The 22294-nt window shown below is 35.7% G+C and overlaps 1 protein-coding gene across 7 annotated transcripts; it reads left to right on the top strand.

The window, feature by feature from the left end:
- The first annotated feature begins 8560 nt into the window (after positions 1–8560).
- DPY30 (dpy-30 histone methyltransferase complex regulatory subunit) lies at positions 8561–20972 on the top strand. 7 transcript variants are annotated; one of them, XM_007476042.3, is made up of 6 exons: positions 8975–9116; positions 9374–9447; positions 9537–9584; positions 14198–14340; positions 18404–18433; positions 19016–20972. In XM_007476042.3, exons 2-6 carry the CDS (start codon positions 9412–9414, stop codon positions 19029–19031), a joined length of 273 nt encoding a protein of 90 aa, XP_007476104.1. In that variant the 5' UTR covers positions 8975–9116; positions 9374–9411; the 3' UTR covers positions 19032–20972. The 7 variants fall into 7 exon arrangements, with proteins under 7 accessions (XP_056669214.1, XP_056669215.1, XP_007476104.1 ...); XM_056813238.1 differs by having other exon boundaries at positions 8995–9121; XM_001371442.5 differs by having other exon boundaries at positions 8976–9116; positions 18404–20713.
- The last annotated feature ends 1322 nt before the right edge of the window (positions 20973–22294 follow it).

The raw sequence follows: 22294 nt of genomic DNA, 5'->3' as shown, positions 1-22294 counted from the left end.
GCAAAAAATGGGACCAGATTATGAGCCAAGGTTTCTGGGATACTCGTCTGTATTTTCAGAGTGAGTGTGGACACAAGGAAAGCCTATGTCTAACAATGTTAAACACAGTAACCTCGAGTCTTCACACTAGGTTCAAGACCTTTGTATTGGCCTAGAAGTGCATCAATCCATCCTGGATTGGGTTTTCTTTGGCCCTGTAAAATGGCTCTTGTGTGTATATCTTGTCCTGAAATCAGATAGAATCATTAAGCCAAGTCCCATAATTTTTTAAATAATTAGTGGCATCGTTTTTATAGTCTCTAGTTTTTTAGGGCATGCATTAGCAAATGTATCTTAAACATGTAGTACTGAAAAGTAAAAAAGTTAAAGAAAATCTTAATGCTGGTGACATGTGCTTGAAATATAAAAAAGAGAGAAAAAAACAAATAGTATATTGCACATGCAAGAAAAATATAATAAAAGAGCTTTAAAATTTTTTTAAATATAGCTTATAATCATTGACATATTGTGTCAGCTAAGAAAATAAAGATTACAAGGCTTTCTCACCAAAAATGAGATCCATTTCCTCTTAATATCTGGCCATGCTCCACTGTAAGTATGAGGCAAATGAATTGAACAGTTGTACAAATATGTAGATATCAATATCCCCAAAGTTCTCAATAGCCCAAGTAATTACAATAGCAAACAAACACACTATCATATTTCACATAAGTTGCTGTATTGCATTTTTAAAAACCTATGAATTGATGGACATTTGTCACACATTTTTTTTTTTACAAACGTAGCAATCTTTCAACTTTGGTAATAAACATATTTTTAAACAAAGTAAAACTCATGTTGGGTTAAGAACATAATCAAGAAATCTATGTATCATTCTGGTGGAAGTAAAATAGTGAGCTGAAGAGTATAAATAAAGGGGTACTCCTTTTTTGGAGGCTTTTTAGGGGTACAAATGCCCTGAGATTAACTGCCCCAATTTCCATTCACATATTTAGAAATGCGGGAAGGTTGGGGGTTATAAAATGTATTTCACTTCAGCTAGAACTGGCCTTACACCTCGTGGTAGGAGCAGGCAAAATTACTAGAGATTGTTAAAAAAATTTACAAAAATCATATTTAAAAAACCCTTAAAATCAGTTGAGATATTTAGCACATTAATTTTCCAAAGGTTGTTCTACAATTGTAACCCATCCTGAAGTCCATCTATCCTCTATGTGATAATTTACAAAGTCAAAATAGAAAGGCTGTTTTTTTTTTTATATGGGCTTAATTACAAGAATATTTGTTCAGCACAGTTATAGGGGAAAAACAACAGAATTTAACAGTAGTTAACTCAGTACATTAAATGAACAGCATAACAGAATAATATTGAATCCAGTAATATGAACTTAAAATCACAAAGTTAAACCTTAAACAAAAAATGCAATAGAATACAGAGATTTTTATAAACCATTGGAGTCTGAAATGCCTTAAAATTTATAACCTCTAGTCTTTAAAGTTCCTTAGGTGTGTGTTTTTTTGTTTCTGTTTTCTTTTAATTAATTATCCATTTAAATGTCTATTGTCCGAAGGCAGAGTAGTAAGGGCTAGGCAATGGGGGTTAAGGGACCCGTCCAGGGCCCCACAGCTGGGGAATATCTGAGGCCAAATTTTAACCCAGGACTGCATGTCTTTATGCCTGGCTATCAGTTCCCTGAGCCACCCATCTGCCCCTTCAAAGTTGAATCTTTGGGCTGAATCTTTCTTCTGGCATGCAGGTGAAATCAGTGAAATTACCAGAACAGTCAAAAGGCATCCTTTTAAATAGCCCATTGCTTAAAAGTCTGTTTGAAAAGTCTGTTTTTTCTCCTCTCCCTTTTCTCTGTCCCCTGCTATGATCCCTCTTTCTGCCCCAGTCCACGTGGAGTCCAGGCTGCCCACATGGAGCCAATTATCCCCCTCACCCCCATTTTGTTACCAGCCAAGGATCTGGGTTTGTTGGGCATGCAGGTCACCAGGTGATTGCAATCTTGGTTGAATCAGGTGGGCCAGGTGAGCGAGAGAAAGACCGCTGGGGTGGGCAGGGCCAGGGCCAGAGCCGGCGTGCAGACAAGCAGGGCCGAGCGGAGCGGGCTGCCGAGTTAGGCAGTCCAAAGCAGATGGCGGTGGCGGCGGCAGCAGGCAGGCAGGCAGGCAGGCAGGCAGGCAACAGGCAACAGCTCTGTTGCTCAGACCACATGTGAATCAAGTATATTTTGTTCAGTAAGGGGCACCATATTATAACAACAGTGATATGCATAAGTGCCTATAGAAGAAAGACCAGGATAGTGAATGGTATTGAGATCCTGCCATAGGAGGATGAATTAAGAGACCCGGGGATGTTTAGCCTAGATAAGAGAAGATTTAGGAGGTCATGTTAACTGGCTTGAAGGTTTTGAGATATTGTCATGTTGGAGTAGGTATTATACTTGTTATTCTTGACTTCAGGACTAGAACCAAAGGATGTAAGTTATAGTGGCATATTTAGGTGTTATATAAGGAAACACTGTCTCTTTCCAAGTAATTAGAACTCTCTAAAAGCAGAATGGGCCACTTTCTTTTAGGCTCTTTATGCAGGGGCTTAATGACTACTTGCTGAGAATATTATGAGAAGAGTTTTAGTCAGATACAGGCTGAACTAGAGAAGAGAACATTTAAAGTCTCTTCCAATTCTTAATTTCTGATATAAGTAACCATTTGAGAAGAAAAGTGAGGGAAATGCTAATAAGAAATCAAGTTCCTTACAATTAATTTGAATGTATTAAAATATAAAACCAATTCATTTCTGATATGCATTGTTAAATTTATATTGTGGTTGGATTGAATATTTAATTTGGTGGTCGCCAGGGATTTTATTTCTAAATCCCAAAATGAATTACTAAAATAAATGGAATTTATGGTAGTTTATTTTTACAATAGAGGGAAGCTATTAAGGAAGAAATAAAATGGGTGAGAGAGAGGCAGAACTCCAGCTTCCTCTGAGCCAAGTAGAAATTCTAAGCCCTAGCCAGGGGAAATGAGTCTCAAGACAATGGGCCTTTTTTGGAGGTTCACACCTTCAGAAAGGGCAAGGAAACTAAGTCAGCCTTTACACTCACCACAGTGACCAGTGACCATCTAAAAGGAAAGCCGTCTGAGGTCTCCTGCATGTGAGATTTAAAATGGTTGAGGTCTTAAACTGTAGTGGTTAAAATAGTGGAAGATATAAATTATGATAGATATAAGAGAGGGTGAGTAAGTTTGACTGCAGAAATATGTTTCACTACAGTGTCTTGGGTTTAAAATCAAATATAAGGTGGTCGCCAGGGAAATATTCCCAATTATTCAAATACCCAAGTCAATTGGGTTTTATAGAGATTTTAATTAACAATACAATGAGTAATCAAAGAAAGAGAGAGAAAGAAAGGAATAAGTATGAAGGGCCTCAAAGCCAATATGGCCTAGACCTGAGTCTTAAAAGAGAAATCAGTCAGTTTTTTATAACTCACCATAAGAACTGTCTAAGTAAGGATTTCTAATGACACCAGGCCAGCAGCATCTCAGCTGCTTTCACCAGCTCCCTCCTCCATCTGAATGTTTCAGAATCAGTCTCCTCAGAATGAGTCTCTCCAATCTGAATGTTTCAGAATGACTTTTCAGCTCTTCCCTGAGCTCTTATTTTTAAGGGCAAAATCTTCTCTGTCACCTCCCCTAAGTCCTTACATCTACCAATCACTGTAGATGTTTCTAAAGGACTGCCCATTTTGAATTCACAGCTGAGTAGTTTTAATCTCTTTAGTAAGTCAGGAAAAAAATGCTGCTGTGTTGACAAATTTCATTAGAAAAAACCTCTGAATAGGTTATCACCCTTTTAGGTTTAAGTAGTTTACAAGTTGCCCCACCTTTATAGGTACTTAGTATCCCATGGTATCAATTCTAAAACAGTCATGACTCAAAGAACTTCCTGTCCCTTCCATAAGCATGGATCAAAGTACTTCCATTGTTCTCAAGGAGCTCTCTGTCCTAAAGCAATCCCAAATAGGGTGGAGTAGGGATATTCCCAAGGCAAGAAGCCCCCACACTCAAGTAGAGTTCTCACCATCTGCTAGGGAATTTTTTTTAAGTAGAAGATTCCCCAATGGGGGAAACTCCTAACATTCATAAGTCTGAGAAATTTTGAGGTTTACATACATGAGCTCCTCCAGGGATTCAGTTTCGCAGTCAAGTGTCTTCATTCCAAGTCTGAGTGTCTGTCTTCCAAGTGTCTCTTCCAGTCTCTCCTCTGAGTGACTCTTCTTCATTCTTGATTCATATCCATCTTTGTGTGCCTCTTTTTCCTCTATTTAAAGATCTTTTTCTCTTGTGTCACCTCCCCTAATTTTTATGTCTACCAATCACAGCATGCTCCTCTCTAGGACTGCCCACACAATGTATGAATGTATGAAATGGGTGTTCACACCTTTTTTAGTTAGTTATACTTTTGTGGTTAGTTCACCTTTTAGTAGTTAAAATGGGTAGATCTACTTTAAATACTGAGTTAACACTTTGGGGATTAAAACCTCAAAATAGACTGGGGATTACAATTTTATCTTCACTATCAAGGAAGAGCTAAGTACCTTCATTGTTACAATCAGGAGATAGCCAAATCCAATCTTCACAACATCTAAGCCTGCCTATTAACAAATCATTACAAACCAAAGCCATTATTATAAATATGAAATTATTCATGACAGAGAGTAAAATTAAAACAATGGAACTATGCTCCAAAAGCTATTAAATTGTGTATGTCCTTTAATAGTTCAATACCATTATATTGGTATGATATATGATGATATATCCCCTATATTAATACTTTTATATTGATACATAAAGGATCTATCAGTTTGAAAATAGGTTGTTCTCTACTTTTTAGTGCTGGGGACTTTCTCATTTGCAGAGAAAACAAATTGTGAAGATTAAAATTAACTCTCCCTTTATTGTGAAGATTAAAATTGTAACCCCTGACTATTTTTAGAACACTCTACTTAAAGTTGAGAGGGAAGATCTGCCCATTTTTAGATCTAATCACCAAAAGTGTAACCATCCCACTTAATCATTAAGTGGGAGGTCTGTGACCCCCATATTCAATAGTGGGTGATCAATCAGAATCAACTGACTGCCTCCTGGGCAGTCCTAAGCAAGGTTTTAGACTATGATCTGTCCTCATAAAAAGTCGAAGACACTGGAAGTGATGCAAAAGAAGCATCTTTAAAAGGAGCAGTCACTTCCTATGAGGGGGACTTCTTCATTCTTTAGAGGCTAAAGGAGAAATCTGTTGACTGGACCTGAGACCCTGTTCCTGATGAGACTGTTGAACTGACATGTGGTGAGTGAAAGAGCAGACTCCTTTCCTGGATATTTTCTGAAGAAACTAAGACTCAGGAGAGACTAACCTCTTGAGAGTTTTTCCCCAGGTCCTTAGCTTTGCTGAGGTTAGCTATGAACCAACTCTCCCTGCCAGGGTTCAGCTGAGGCCAAAAGTAAATTACTTAGTGCTTAGGCTAGATACCTTAACTTCTCTCTCTGATTTTCTTACTTCACTCTTTCTACATTTTGTAAATAAATTATAAATACATCTCTTTGGAATAAATTAAATTACTGGCAATCACACTATTAAATAATCCATTCCAACCCTTTTAAAATTAATCCCCTTTCCCCTTCAAAATAAAATTAGAAGTAAACAGCTCTGACTTTTCTTTCCAATTATTATTCTGCCAATCCTGATCAAATGTTCTTTCTGTGCTTTTGTCTTTTTCTCCCAATATGGATAAAAACCAAACCAAACTCCCAACTCAAGTCCTTGTGGGAGGGGTAGGCCAAGTTTTCTTCCAGGGGAAGTTGGGAAGATTCAAGAAAGAAGACAGAAGAGGCAAACTCTAGTTCAGATTACTAAAGGAAAAATCTCAGGGAAAAAGCCACTTTAAGAGAAGCCTGAAGTCTCCATCATGTCTCTATCCCCAGCTTGCTACATTAGAGGCTTTGGGGAACTTTCCTTTGGGTGAGCATTCTCTCTCTGCTGAGTTGAGTTACCTCACTCCCAATGGGAAAGTTCTTTCATTAGTATTCCTTCTCTGTTTTTTGCTTCTTTTAAAAAAATTGTGCAAATAGGTTTATTTGCAATTGTGGTACTGGTATTTGCAGGGGAAGGGAGCCAAGTCTTGGACATGTATTTTAGGATCTTGTTTCCTCTTAATGAAACAGCAATCAGAAGTTAGTTTGAACTTGAAAAACCACAGTTCTTAAATTAACAATATTTAATAGAGCAGATAGATATTCTAGTAGCCTTTGGCCTCAACTTCCTGCTTCCCTCCAAACCCCACATTTTCCCCTAAGGAATTAAAGCCTCCCTTGGAGGGAGGTATGTGTGTATGGTGGAGAGTTAGGGATTTCTGTTCTCTCTTCAAGTCATGTAAAGATACCCTATTTATATATTGTATGTGGGAGACAAGCCCTTATTAGATATTTTTTGAGCATATGTTTTTCATGGGCTGACTTCCCCTGTAGCATATGATCCTATCTATCTTTACTCTGAAATGTTTGATATCTGCTTTCCCCAGTCTGGGGGAACATATCAGATTATGCTCTAATTTCCCTCACTGTTACCAAATTTGAGGATGAGGCTAGCATTTTTTCTATGATGCCTGGCCTGTTCTCAGTCTTTATTTTTTTTGAGCCCTCTGTAGCTGTTGACATTATTGAACATCTTTACCACCTTGAAACTCTTCTCCTTCTAGGTTTTCAACATATCAGGCTCCTGGTTATCTTCTCTATCTGACTTTTCCTTTCTCAGTCTTATTTGCGGGATCCTCATCCAGATCACATCTTCTAATTATAGGTGTCCTTCAGACAAAAAAGTCCCCCTTTATATGACTTCCTTTGATGATCTCATTAGCTCCCATGGATTTAATTACCATCTCTATGCTAATGATTCTCAAATCTACCTATCCTGCTCCAATCTTTTTTCTGAACTAGTGTTACATCTCCAACTGTCCTTCAGATATATTGAACTGGCTATCTAGTAAACATCTTAAACTAAACATTTTGAAAACACAACTCATTTTTCCCCCTCCTAACTTCCCTATTACTGTAAAGGGTTATACCATTCTCCTAGCACAGTGATGGTAAACCTATGGCACATAGAACACTCTCTGGGTATGTGGGACTCCCCCAACCAGTTGGTTACCTGGAAGATAGAGAGACTGAGGGGAAGCTGCTCCCCTCCCCCTCGCCACCTTGCCTGACATTTTTTCACATTCACCTCCTTTCCCCCAGCCCACAGAGAGAAAGAACACTTTCTTTCTCTCTTTCCTGTGTGGGGTAACGGGGTAGACGGTGAGCTGGGCACTTGATGGGAGGGAGTGGAATGGCACAGGGTCTCTGGGTAGGGGCTAGGGACACTGGTTCTGGTGGGCAGGGCCTTGCACTCTGCCTTTAAAAGGTTCACCATCACTGTTCTAGTCCCTCAAACTGGATTTATTAACACTCATCTCCTATATACAATGTTGCTAAAGCCTGTTAATTTCACTTTTGCAACATCTTTGATATGCTTCCTTCTGGCCTCTGACACTGCCAGGTATACTGCAATAGCCTGTTGGCAGGCCTGCTTGTCTTGTCTCTTCCCAACTCCAATCCATCTTCTATTCAGCCACCAAAGGGATTTTCCTGAAGTGATCACACTATGTCATCCCACCCACTCAGATGATCATTTCTTTTCTCAAAGATCAAATACAAAATGTTGGTTTCCAATTCAAAGTCTTTCATAATCTATGGTCCCTCTCCTCCTCCACTTCTTGTCTTCTTACACTTTACTCTCTAATACTTATTCTTCCATGCTGTGACACAGGTTGTTCTAGGAACAAGATACTCATCTCTTAGCCCTGGGCATTTTATCTGGCTGTTTCCCATGATACAAAGGCATGGAAGAGAGACTTTTAACACTTGCTTCCTGATTTCCATGGCTTCCTTTAAGTCTCAACTAACATCCTATTTTTTAAGAGGAAGACTTTTCCAACTCCTCTTAATTCTAGTTGCCTTCCTTCTGTTAATAATTTCCTATTTATCTTTTACAAAGCTGCATGTATTCATTTGTTTGCTTGTTTCCTTACTTAGACTGTAAGGTCTTTAAGGGCAGAGAATGTCTTTTGCCTCTTTTTATATCCCTAGCACTTAGCACCGTGGCCGGCACATAGTAGGTGCTTAATGCTGATCGATTTACCTCATTAAAAAGTTCCTGTCCTTCAGTAAGACTCAAACCCAGAATAGAGTTTCTATTTACTTGTCCCTCCACCTTTGAAGAACGAGATCATCCCTAGGACCACTGTTATTAGCTGCTCCGTTTTTGGCATAGGTATAGCTCCAGTGGATGGCTAGATAATTTATTCCTGTCTAGAATTACTCTTAGAATAGTATATATATTTTTTACAGCAGTAGCGATTCAATTAAATTCTAATGGAACAAATATTTATTAAGCGTTTCTAGGTACTAGACACAGATTACACAAAAGGTTAAAAAAAAAAGGAAACGGTCCCTGCCAACGAGCAGTGTATCCACGCGCGTGCGCATGTACACAGAAAAACAAATACAATATATACAAAGTAATTTCGGGCTTGGGAGAGAGCTAATACCCAGGGAATGGGTGGCGGGGAATCAAGAAGGTCCAGAATGGGAGGAGAGAGGAAAGTTAGCAGAGGAAGAGGTCCTTCCCGGGGGTTGCTGCGTTCGCAAAGTGGGCACATATTCCGGGTCGGCCCGTTGCTCGAGCAGTTCCGGGTGTACCGAACAGCTGTGCCCGATTTAAGGGCTCCAGGATAACCCATTCCTCTTCCCGCTCTGGGGGCGGCCCCTCAGATAAGAAGCATGCCTGCTTCTCGTGGCGGCGGGAGTCACGGGGAACCCGGGACGCGCGGTTTCCTTTACCGCCTTCTTCCTTTCTCCAGCCGGTGTGGGGGTGGGGGTGTATTGGACTCTGCGCAGGCGCAGCAGTCGTACGACGTCCTTGCTTTACGGCCTGCCCGAGCGGTTTGCCGTAGGGAATCGGAGGTGCGGTGCAAGGCTTTTGGGCGCGGTTCGACTTGAGCGCGGTAACGTGCGTCTTTTCCTCCGAGCTCCTTCTGTAGCTGGGGCCAGGGCTGGGCGCTGCTTCCCGTGCCGCTCCGGGCGGGCGGACGGCCCCGCGTTCCCCTGGCCAGCTCCGCGGGCCGATCCTGGGCTCCAGCCGGGGCTGCAGGGGCGGGGCCCGATCTTGGCCCCGGGTCCTGTCCCTTCCTTCCCGACCCATACAGTCCTTTCTCCTAGGTCTCTGTTGGTAACTGACGCGGCGCTCTCCTTGTTTCCCTAGACTCACGTCCCGAGCCGGCCACTTGCAGGGCCCTCGTCATGGAGCCGGAACAGCTGCTGGAGGGACAGACGCCGGTACCCGGGAGCCTGCAAGGGTGGGTGGGTGGGGTGCGGGGCCGCTTCGGGCTGCAGGACTGTGCCCTGACCCTTATCTTGTCTTGTAGGGTTCAGAAAATCCTCACTCCGAGTATGGACTCACGGAAAACGTCGAGGTAACTCACTTCACTTCTTTGACTGGTTAGCAATATTTCTACTTCGGTTGTAAACGGGAATGTTGTTTGTTTTTGTTTCTGCTAGCCTTGCAAATTAGGGAGACCTGGGTGCTGGTGGTGGTATATGCTTGATGTTTCAAATGTCAGCATTGCTTTTATTGCATTTGGATTCTGTCCTATAGTATATGGTAATGGTATATGCTTGACTTTTTAGTTTTACTGACAATTTGCTTTTATTGCACTTGGGTTCTTAACTTAATAGTACCTTTTTGGATATAAATTACACTTATTAAAACAAGACTGAAGAAAACATTTCTGAAAGTTGTTAGATTATTTGGTGGGCAGCGTTGATGGGTTTTTTTTTTTTCAGTTCATGGGTTATATCTATCGACTAAGGCCTTTTCTAATATCTTCAGTTACTAAAGCCCTCTGAAAATTACTTTGTATTTATCTTGCAAATACTTTGTATTTACTTTTATTTGTACCTATTTCCCTTAATAACCTTTTGACAATAGGGACTGTCCTATTTTTGTTTTAGTATCTACAACACCTAGCATAGTGCTTGGCATTTACTATGTACATAATAAATATTTGTTGATTGATCTTTCCATTACTTTTTTAGTTAAGTAATAAAAAAATTTTCTTCTATTGACTGATTGCTAGCCAACATTAATTGGCCAGCAAATACAGAATGCTTTATATATATGTATATACATACATATATACATATATAGGAGTTGCTGTTGGGATACAGTTAATTTAATTCAACAAGCATTCACAAAGAGGTTACTATGTGCCAAGCAACATTATAGGTGGGGATATGCAACAGAAAAAAAACAAACAGTTCTAGCCATTAGACAATCTTAAGGGGGAAAGGAGGATGAATTCACTGGAAAACAAAAAGAGAGCATATATGTTACTATCATATAGAAAATAAAAGGAGATATATATGCCTTATATATGACAATAATGCATATACTTCATCTTATTTTCCAGTATGTTATACATATTTTATGTGTATATGTAACTGTGTATGTGTAGCTGCATATACATAATAAAAAATATATGCCAGGAAGAATCTAGTATTAATATAGAACATATATAAATTATGTAAATTTTTATTTTATTGAGATAAAATTGTTTATATTTGTCTTCCTCTGTTAGAAAAGCCTCTTGTGTGGACAGACATTCCTAGTTGCTTTACTTGTTTTTCTGCCTTAGCACTTAACACAGTCTCTGGAACTTATGTAAATGTTTAATAAATGCTTATCCACAGTTTTCAGTTGAGGTAACTGAGGCATGGAAGGTGACTTACCCAAGGTCACACAGGTGATTATTAGCAGAACTTCCAGATTCTCTTGACTCCAAAAATTTTGTGACAAGTACTAAAAGATAGTAGTTATGTGACATAATGTATAGAATGGATAGACTTGGGAAGTAGGATCCTGAATTCAGATCAAGCCTCAGGCACTTTCTTAACTGGCTATGTAATTCTAGCCAAATCACTTAACCTCTTTCTGCCTTAGTTTTCCCACCTCTAAATGGGGATGATAGCACCTCCTGGGTTTGTTGTAAGGATAAAAATATGTGTTTTGCAAACTTTAAAAGGCTAAATAAATGCTAATTATTATTTTATATAGATTGCACTTTTTTATATTGAGGAAGAATTAGATGAATAACTTAACAATATGGAATATAGTTTTTGTTGCATTGTTGGGTTGGATTAGGTATAGAAGCAACATAGCTTGTTTGTATTTTGTGCTCATGACACATTTTGAAATATCAGTATTTACCTCCTTGACAAGTGATTTGAACAGAAGTCATGGTCACAGCACTTAATGAAATTCCATCCTTTATTTTCTGAAACATGAAATAGATTAATTTAGGATTTTAACAAAAAACAATGAAAGGAATTTTTTATAATTTAGTACATATCCAACTTTTAAAATACTTGGTAGTTATGCTTTTTATTTGAAATTTTGGCTTTATTTTCAAGATAGATATTAAACTATACTTCTTGGCATAAATAAATGGTGTGTTCTTTCTTAGCTTTTTCATCTTTTCAACGTTTAGATTGTAGGTATTGATATAAACCTTTAAAAAGTCCTTAGATCCTAGGTTGATTTTTCTTTCTTTTTTACTTTTGCAGTAAATTAATGCTCAGAAAGATCATAGTTTTGTCATAGGACAGAGATCCAATCACAGTGATGTTACTACTTTCAGAATTTAGATGGATACAATATAGTCTAGGTGTTTGATATGGAATGAATAGGTTGAATTTGTAAAGTGGAGAACGGAGGGGCATTATCCTTTTTTAAAAAGTTAAATTAATAGGTATAGTGATTAGTAGTGTCTTTGTGTCAAATTGAGCCCAAATACCATTTTTGTGTAATATAATTTGTATTTGATAAGTGATCATTAGACATTTTCTTCATTGATGGATATTACAACTTCTCCATGCATACTTTTCTCATAATAATTCTTTTTCACATATTTTTTATAAATTTTCTATACAGAATAGTCTGGAGGCCTTTTTTTCTACCTCTTATAATATCTCTAGGATACCATTGTAGCAGTCAGACTTGGCTCTCATTCTTACCTCATAACTAACACATTTCTTTATTCTGACCAGCGATACCAACAAGTGATGGTTATTGTTGATAATAAGTTTCAGTCTACTTTCCATTGCCATTTGAGGCTTTTGTAATTTTGATTCTTATGAGAACATGCTCTAGAACTCATTGCTAGATAGCATCACTATTAGCTCATTCAGATCCTTATTTGACAATTCTTCAGATGTGACTTCACATCTTTTTCATCCACTTCTAAGTCTGTGAACTTTTGTTGCTTCTGACATTTGCATATTATGAAATCCTATATTACTTTTAAAATTGGTGCAAAACAACCATTGTTTGCTTTAAATACCTGTGTTCCCTCAGGATACTTTATATCTTCAAAGTGGATTCAAGCTATGGCTTGATTTGCCATCAAGTTTAAATGAGTGTTCTTTTGGGTCTGGTTTTTATGAACCTCTGGAATAGCACCATCTCTTTGTTTTAACTTCATGCAAGCACTTCCTTTTGCATGCTTCTTTATTTGGGCAGTATCCTTCACTCTGTTGACAATGTGAGATTAAGTTCACATACTATCAATGACAATTTTTGTTATCCTTCATATTTTCTAATTATTTTCATTTTAATTTCCAAGTCTGTTGGCTTATGATTACAGGATGGTTTACTTTTCTGCTCAAGAGCATGTTTGCTGCCAGCCATGCTGAAAATATAAAGATCATTATTGAACATAGGGAAAGGCACAGGATCACTTTCTGCAGATACTGACTTAGAGATGATTCTCTAAGTGGTGCTTCACATCACTATTTATGTTGTCCAGATTGTAGAGCATCTTATTATAGTGTTTGCTTCATGTAAGAAATTTTTGTAATTTTTTTTGGAATGTGGATTTTTTGCAGAATTCTTTACATTAAGACCAATTTGTGTAATGCAAATTTATGTAAAGTAAGAACTGTTTATTATTATTTTTCATTCTTCAAAGATAGGTACTATAGGTACTGCTCATAGTTTTCCATCACCATCTTTAAGTGTTCCATAAGCTTTCATAATATTTTGTAAGTGAACTATAAACCATTATTGTCTTTGGCTGCCATTTTTCTTGGTGGGGAGACTTAATGGAAACTTAATTGCTGACCTCTTCATTTTAAAGCCTATTTTTCATTGAACTTTTTAAGGAAATGGTCATAGTTAATGTTTTTTTCCATTTACCATTAAAAAAAGTTGGCATCTTATTTAGAGAACAGATTGGTTTGGAGATGTCTTTATTCTTTTGTAATAGTAGTTAAATAGCATTTTAATATATTGCTGAAAGTTCTAAAACCAGACTGAAAAAAATGGCTAAAGATATGATGTTACTGCTCTTTATACTTTTTAAAAAGTATAAAAATTAACACAAAAGTGTCTCATTTGTTCTCTGTGTGTTTTGATATAATTTGGATAACGAGTAATTTGATTGAAAAGCTATTTATACACACACATTTTAGTATATATGTACAGGTAGAGTATATTTCAAACATGGCCTTTTATGATGCCTCTCCCCCCTACATTTTAAAAATACTGAATTAAAAAGACCATTAATTTGAGAATTCCAGTGAAATGTTTCTACCATATACAATTCCTGTGCCTTGGAAGTTGGAGGAGGTCTGTGTGGAGACTCCCAAGACTTAAAAAATGCATTTGGGCTTGGCAATGTTGCAGAATAGAGAGGTTGAGTAAGAGTTAAAAGAATATAGTCTAGTGGGAAAAGAGAAAGAATATTTGTTATCAGAGTTAAAAGGAATTTTAAAATGCAGAAGTAAAAGAAAAAAGTCTGATGATATTATGAATATAAAAAATTAGATGTTATCAGGCACGAAAGGGGAGAAATAACCTGAATGAAATTTGATGAGAGAAATTTGAGAAGAGAAATCTTGGCAGAGAGAAATTTGGGGATTGAAATGTTCCAAATGAAAGACTGCTTATTTCTTAACCTACTACTCGTTATTTTTGTCATTCAAGATAGTTTATTGTGTCACATTGATACATCATTTTTTAATTCATTAGCGAATAGTGGAAAATGAGAAGATTAATGCAGAAAAGTCATCAAAACAGAAGGTGGACCTTCAATCATTGCCAACTCGTGCCTACTTGGATCAGACAGTTGTACCCATTTTATTACAGGGACTTGCTGTGCTTGCAAAAGAAAGGTGAGATAATACATGCAATCTAATTTTTAATTCTTTTGCAAATGATTTGGATTTTTCTTAAAAGTACTTTATGTATGTTAACATAAATATTTCACATTTTGAAAAAACCCTCTGAGTTTTAAGAACTTGTAAGCCTGGGATTGTGTCTAAGTAGAGACAGTAGATAGAATCCCATTCTTAAAACTACTTTTTTTTTAGCTACCTGTCAACACAAAGGTAATTTGGGGTTTTCCATGACATCCCTTTTCCTTTTTTTTTTTGTTCCTGGATACTTAATAGGTCTTTAAAAAAGGTATTGTAGGGGAAATTATGAGGACTTTGTATTTAGAGTGATGCCATCATTAGAATTATTTGTATTCCAAGTTATCTTCATGGTCAATTAGAAAATGATAGGAAGAGCATTCAAGGAGTTGCAGTGATGGCTATATATTTATTTTACTACTTTTTCCTCCTTAAGTCACCTAAGAGGCTAAAATAACCAGTAGATTTACTCTAGTATTCATTGTATAACTGTGATTAAGATTTCATTATGTAGTAAAGATATTCTATTGACAAAGTTAACATTTTTTACATATTACATTGCCTGTAAATGAAGTAACTAGAATAAATAGAATAAAATTGGAAATCATCCTGATTTGCAACACCACTGGCTTTACAATTATTTCTCCTTTTTATTTTTCCTAAAATTCCCAACTAATTGATTTTTCACTAGGTAACTAGATCCACTGGAAAAGAGCTTTATAAAAATTAAGTTAGTTATCATTTAATGCCCATTATGTTTTAGTGTAATAAGTTTAAATTTTGTCAGAAATAAATTTGAAGTTTACCATGGTACAACTTAGGAACATATCTTTGGTTTGAAGAAGCGAGTATTGTCTAATATTTAGATTAGATATGCAAGTTGTTACTACCTCTGTCGAGTATAGTTCTAATTTAATAGATATTTAGGTGTTTGATTCTGAGATATGTAACTTAAGATTCTAATAAAATTGGAATTATTATAGGAGTATTTGGTTTTATCATTGGCATACTTAGACAATAGGTGAGTTATTTAATCATCCCTTCCTCCCTTTCAAATAAGGATTATAATTGCGTGGTACTTTTAGACTAAGGTTTGGAAGAAAGTCTATGAATGACAGTGGGATTTTATAATTAAAAATAACTCTTCAGCAAATTGATATTAAGTAAAATAAAATGGCTTATTTACATGTGAAGCTGATGTTAAATTTTTTTTTTCATTTAGAGTAAATAGATTTTTCAAGTCTCAAATAACATTTGAAGGTCAATGCCAGTCAAATGTTTATGTGCTGTATTGTGACACAAGTGAAAATATGTCATTATCAGCCCCAAATCTGGATATTTAGACTCCTGAAATATAATAAATGGTGATAAAAATGATAAAATGTTGAGAAATTAATAGTAAACTTTATGTGTTCCAAGGCAATGATATTTAAAACTGCTCCAATGGTGACCTGTAATATAAAGAAGTGACTATAAATTAATGAGATAAATTTATACATTCAAATGAGTGTGGTCTCCTTTAATGTCATCTTTACACTTACACATAAACTTATTATCGTATATAAACTTATTCTAGAATATTGTCTCTTTATCTTATCTTCATTTCTACTTCTTACTGACTTTTCTAGCAAGAGGTAGGAGATATGTGTCACCAGTCTTTTGAAGTCATAATTGTTTGAAGTTTTGGTTAGAATTCTGAGCTCTTGCAAAGTTATTTATTCACATATTATTCTTGTCATTGCATAAATTTTTCTCTATTGGTATAATCCAAGGAATGCTCAGTGTCCCCATCTTCTCTGGACAATACAACTTAAGGACTTTCAGATCCTTAACATCTACCTTATAATTGAACTTTATTTATAAACCTTCCTTCTAGTAGAGATTGAACTCCTTGAGAGCAGGCACTTTCTAACTTTTTCTGTTTGTATTCCCATTGCCTGATTTCTAGGAAGCACTTAATAAATGCAATTTCCTTTATTCGTACTATTCATTTTATTCTGTATGTCTTACCACATTTTTTTGAATCTTATAGTCATCATTTCTTATAGTCCAATAATATTTTATTATATTCATATACCACAATTGTTTAGACATTCCCTGATAGATGGGCACCTATTTCTGGTTCTTTGCTGCAACAAAAATACAGCTATAAATATTCTTGTACACGTGGGTCCTTTCCCGCTGCCCATTGCCTCCTTGGAGTATATGCCCAATGGCAATATTATTTGGTCCAAGTATATGTATACAGTTAAGTGACTTTTAAAATATATTTTCTAATTGTTTTCTAGAATGGTTGAACTAATTCACATCTTCATTAGTGTTCTTATCCTTCCATAACTCCTTTAATGATTCTTATTTTCCTTGCTGGTCCTATATGCCAAGCTGAGGAATGTGAAGTGGAACCTTGTTAAGTCCTATAACCTATTTGTTATCCTTGATATGACTTTTCCAAGTCTTTCATATCCTTGATCCTGAGTTCAAACATTTTAGCCATTCTTTCAGATATCCTTGCCCCCTAAGCCTGTTGCCAATCATATCTTGCCAGTACCACTCACCAAAAAAGGTGCCAGCCACCTTTTTGTTTCTATGAGCACTTCTGGAGAAAATCACAAATATGCTGGCTGGCTTTATTACAAAAATTTATCTCAGCTGTGCCTTCACTGCTTCAGTAGCAATTCTTCCCTAATCAATTTTTGTATTTTTCACAATGGCTATTCAAGCTTTTTCCTAGTGTGTCAAACTGCTCTTACCATCCTTTACCTACTTCCTCTCAGCAGAGGACCTCCCAAAACAGATGCCCATCCATCATGAGCTTCTTCACATTATACTTCAAAACTTTTCTCTATTAGTACTTGATTCGCTCTTTTCCAATTTCTGACCTCTCCACTTATGTTCTTGATTCTGCCCCTTCTCTTTTACACAGGGAACTTGCCTCCTTGATTGTTGCCTCATCTTAAGCCTCTTATTCACTGGCTTCTTTTTGCTATCTGCAAACATACTCAGATCTCTTCTATCATTTACTTTCTCTTGACTCTCCTACTCCCTTAGGTTCTATATCATCACTCTTTCACTATTAAACTCCTAGAGAGGGTTGCCTCCATTTTTTCACTTTCCACTCACATCTGAATTCAATTCATTCTGGCTTTTGACTTCTCCAATTCTAAACTCACAAATAATAGCCTTTTCCCCTCAGTCCTCATTCTGCTTGACATTTTGCAGCTTTTGGTACCAGTAATCACTGAATTCTCCATTAGCTTCTGTGACCCTGTTCTTTCATGGTTCTCTTCTACCTGTTTGAACCTTCCTTCTCAGTGTACATTGCTAGATTGTCATCATCTTCCTGAACCCTTGTATAGGCATCCTTCCAGTATCTTTTTTAGACACTCTTCTTTCTAATCTTTTTCCATTGTGATCTTATTACCTCATTGCATTGTTACTATCTCTGTGTAGATGGCTTTTAAATCTTTGGATGTATGATTCATGAATTACCTATGTTTGAAAAATCTTATCTCATTATTTTATAGTCACATAGCCTGTCATTGTATTTGTGGGATAGAGCTATAAACCATACCTATGTTTTTTGTTATTGGGAACACTCATGAGGAAGCTCTTTCTAACAATGCAAACTCACAGTTTTGGGGAATTGTCTAGAATGCTTGAGAGGCCAGTATATTAGAGGTTAGACTAAAACCCAAGTTTTCCAGGCTCTGAAGATGGCTTTCTGCACTACATCATGCTGTCTTTTCATGTGTGAACTGAAGGCATAAAATGTTATATTTTAATTAAAAGTGAAGGTGAAAACCAAAATAATCATCAATTTCAACTTACAGAAATATATAGCTGTTACCCAAAGAAGTAAATTATTTTCTTTAGTTAAATTGAACTAAAGTAAACATTGCTTTTTACTTGAATTTTGGTAAGAAATGTCTTAAAATGATTATTATAAAATTCAATAATACAATGTTATTTTTATAATTAGTTTCCTTGGATAGATACATCTGGAATAGATTCTAAATCTTGGATCTCTCTTTTTTTTTTTCAGACCTCCAAATCCCATTGAATTTCTAGCATCGTATCTTTTAAAAAACAAGTCACAGTTTGAGGATCGAAACTAATTTCGGGAAAAGAATAAAATAATTTGGTTGTTACTGTAGATATATATGATTAAGAGGCAGTTTATATTGCCATGATTCCTTTTTTTTTTCTTTTGAAAGTATATGAATGTTCAGGACCACAGATCTTGTTTCAGTAACTCCAGAAGGGAACATATTTCCCTTATTCTTTATTTAATGAACATACTTATTTAATGAGCATATTCTGTTTTTATTTTTTCACATTGTCTTAAACTTTGTCTTAAAATCAACCTTCAGAATAAATTGATAAAAATTTGATTATTGGAAAGCAGTTTTTATTGAGGATATTTAATATTGTTTGGGTATTACTTAATAGGTAGCACTAATCCTATTTTTATCTTTTTTTTTGCATTATAGTTTCCTTTGGGTTAAATTTTGCAATGTTGTGTTGGATTTATAGTACAATGAAGATAAAGCATAGAGAAAAAAGATACTAGAAAAACTTAAGCATTTTAAATGGTAATCATTTTGCCATTCTTGCATAACCATCATTATCTTGCCTTAACCTGGCTCTCTCTAAGTATTGGTACTTCATAGCCAAGCAAAAAGTAGCATTGTTCCTTCAATTCCTTCCCTAAACAATTATATGGCACCTGAGGCTCTGATGCATCTGCTTGCTCTGTTTTTTGTGAAAATGCTGAGGTAACCCACCATCCAGGAAGAAAGTTTATGGATTAGTCCCTGGAGAAAAGAGCATTAAGATAGGCAAGGAAAAAATAAAAATAAGTACCAGTTTTAAAAGAAAATACATGAATTTCATGTTTCCCAAAGTTTTGTAAAAAAAAAAAACCAAAACACAAAATTTCAGGAAATGGTATAACAGAATGAGGTTACTCAATAAAAGTAGCACTGCTTTGCATCTGCCAAATTTGTGTTTATATTAGTAACAGAAATCTGGAAATAACTGCTTTTTGTAATTTCCACAGTTGTATCATCATGTAAGAAATATACCGAATTTGGAGTTAATTCTTGAGCTTACCTATTTATGAAGTTTAGTCTTTCATCAGCTTTATCTTTAGCACCTCACAGGGTTATTACAAATGTAAGAACATATGTAACACTTTTTGTAGATTGCAAAGTTCTATAAAATTTTAAGGTGCTATTATTTTCAAATGGATTAGATTGTGAGCTTCAGAGCAGGGCTGCAGTGTTATTTTTGCATATTAACTTAATAAAATATTTGAAGTAATCAGACCACATTTTTCATTCTGCCTGGTTTAGTTAATTTACATAAATCTGCCCTGGCATTAAAATTTTTAATTTACACTTAAATCTTAATAAAAATAAACATAAAATAATATTTTTTCATTTGCCAAATTTTTCATTTACCAAATTCAAGTAAATTAGCTGGTAAAAAAAGAATGTTTTCTATCCCTATGTTTCCAAGTCTGTCCATTACCTTAAAAAACATTTTAAACTCTTACCTTTTGTCTTAGAATTTATATGGTTCTAAGGCAGAAAAGTGGTAAGGGCTAGGCAAGTGGCCTTAAGTGACTTGACCTGGGTCACACATCTAGGAATTATCTGAGAACAGATTGTCTCCAGGCCTGGTTCTCTATCCACTGAGCCACTTGGCTGCCCCTGTCTATAACTACTTTTGACAGTTTTTTTTAAAATAATCGTCTGTCTCCATGTGTATGATACTGGTTCTACCAGTCTCATTTTTCATCAGGTCATCTGGTCTTCTGATATTCCTGTTGTATTCTTTAAATTTATGAAATTCCATGACATTAACATATAATTCAGCCATTTTCCAATAATTGAAATATAGGTTGTAGCTAATTTAATGCTATTACAAATAAAGCAGTTGTGAATAATTTTGTATAGATAGATTATTTTCCCTTTTTATGATAATCTTAATATAAAATATTAGCAATAGAATTACTGGCTCAAAAGGTATCAGGTGATTTGTGAATTTTATTGTATGTTACTGTGTTTTACCAAATACCTACATAGATCTGTAGTTGCCATTAGCAGTGTATTAGAGTGCCTATTTTTCTTGACCTGTTAAAACTCAGTATGATCTTTTTGCTGTTTCATTTTATGTGTACTTATTATGCTATTTTAAGGTTGCTTTGATTTTCATCTCTGATTGTTTGAGAATTGGAGCAGCTTTTCCTGTGGTTATTAAATGTTTCCATTTTCCCTGAAACTTGTTACAGTTGCTTAGGTAAACTATAATTGTTTAACAATAAAATGCATACCGTGTAGTAAAAAAATACAGCTCTCTGAACTGGGAATTCTAAGGGAAATATGTAATTAGACATGATTCCGTAAAATCTAAATGAGACTAGATACATTTCTTTTTGTTAAATATGTTAAATATATTAAATATATGTTGTATAACAATGTAATTACTAGTGGGTTCCTGCTCTGTGGACTTAATTAGCTAGTTCTCTTGTATTTTGTAAATACATATATAAAAATTGTAAGTATATATATTTATACATATATAAATGTAGTCTGATGATTCTGTCAGGGAGCTCCTTGTGTAATTTCTTTGAGGGCAAGGGCAAATTTTCTTTTTTTTTTTTTTTTTATGCTCAACTCTAAGCATAGTGCCTGGCATATGGTAAGCTCTTAAATGCTTATTCATTTCATCTCTCAAACTCACTTCTCAAGGAATTTTCTAGCCATTTTATTTATGTTATTTTTCATTTACTGCTCTTGTTTGGGGAAGCAGAGTTAATCTAAGCATCATTTATTTTTGACTTGGGTTGCTGTCACCTATTCCTGCACCAGCCTTTCTCAATGATATCTAAAACAGTTCCTTAATTTATGTTGGGGGAAAGTTTGGGGGGAGGGCTCCGAAACCAATATACCTGGGATACAAGTCAGGTTTAACTAGAAAAAATCTTTTTAGTCTTTTAGGTTTTAATACTTGTTACTGTAATTTCTACATTTAAATCTCTACATTCCTGTTGATACCAGGAATGTAATGCTAATTCTGACACAAATTATGAATATATGAGTTGTCTTTCTTGATTTTCCTTACCACCCCCAATCTAGATTTATTAAAGTGCTTTGGTGTCATTCTAGTATTTTTTCCCTCAAGTCCAGATAAAATATAAACTCAGGAGCCACTCAGGCTATCAGTAGTTGAATAAATTGAACTTCAGAATTGTAAACAATAATGCTCTTTATTTTTGGGTTTGAATCTCATTTAGGAACACTGCTTCCACTGTGCAAATGAGAAACTTCCTTGTAATTTAGTCTTTCTTGTCTGGTTTCTCCAACTGATATTACATACATAATGAGCAAGTAGTATATTTGTGTTAAATTGAGCCCAAATATAGTTTTTGTATAATATAATTTGTATTTCCAAGTTATCATTGGCTATTTTCTCTATTGATGCATATTACAACCCCTCCACACATATAATTCTTTTCCATATGTTTTTATAAATCATAAAGACTAGCCCAGGGGTCTTTTTTTCTCTCTCATGTCTCTTGTATACCACTAGCAATCAGACTTTTGCCTCTCATTCTTACCACGATAGCACTTTTTATTCTGGACGCTTGGGTCTTAGATATTTTAGGTGCTACCAACAAGTGATGTTTATTGTTGGTAATCTTGGCATTTATTAAGTGCTTACTACATATTAAGCAATGGAGATATAAGTAGAAAAAGTCAGAAGGTGCCTGTTCTCAAGAATTCAAGTCTCTAAAATTCAAGATTGGTCCCCTATCCACTACAGCTTGTTGCTTCTCAATGTTATTCAATGAAATATAAAGATGTATGACTATACTGTAATGCTGGGGGGTGGGTTTTTTTTTAACCCATACTTTGTCTTAGAATCA

Source organism: Monodelphis domestica, chromosome 1 (assembly GCF_027887165.1).
Source record: "Monodelphis domestica isolate mMonDom1 chromosome 1, mMonDom1.pri, whole genome shotgun sequence".
Classification (NCBI taxonomy): Eukaryota; Metazoa; Chordata; class Mammalia; order Didelphimorphia; family Didelphidae; genus Monodelphis; species Monodelphis domestica.
This window is presented reverse-complemented; position numbering and strand designations above follow the sequence as displayed.

What these genes read in the sequence shown, in the direction of transcription:
- DPY30 (XM_056813236.1), top strand. Translation starts at nt 8,893, where the DNA reads ATGCCTGCTTCTCGTGGCGGCGGGAGTCACGGGGAACCCGGGACGCGC. An exon ending in TTTGCCGTAGGGAATCGGAG is followed by an intron (nt 9,076 to 9,373) that starts GTGCGGTGCAAG and finishes TTGTTTCCCTAG; the next exon opens with ACTCACGTCCCGAGCCGGCC. An exon ending in GTACCCGGGAGCCTGCAAGG is followed by an intron (nt 9,468 to 9,536) that starts GTGGGTGGGTGG and finishes CTTGTCTTGTAG; the next exon opens with GGTTCAGAAAATCCTCACTC.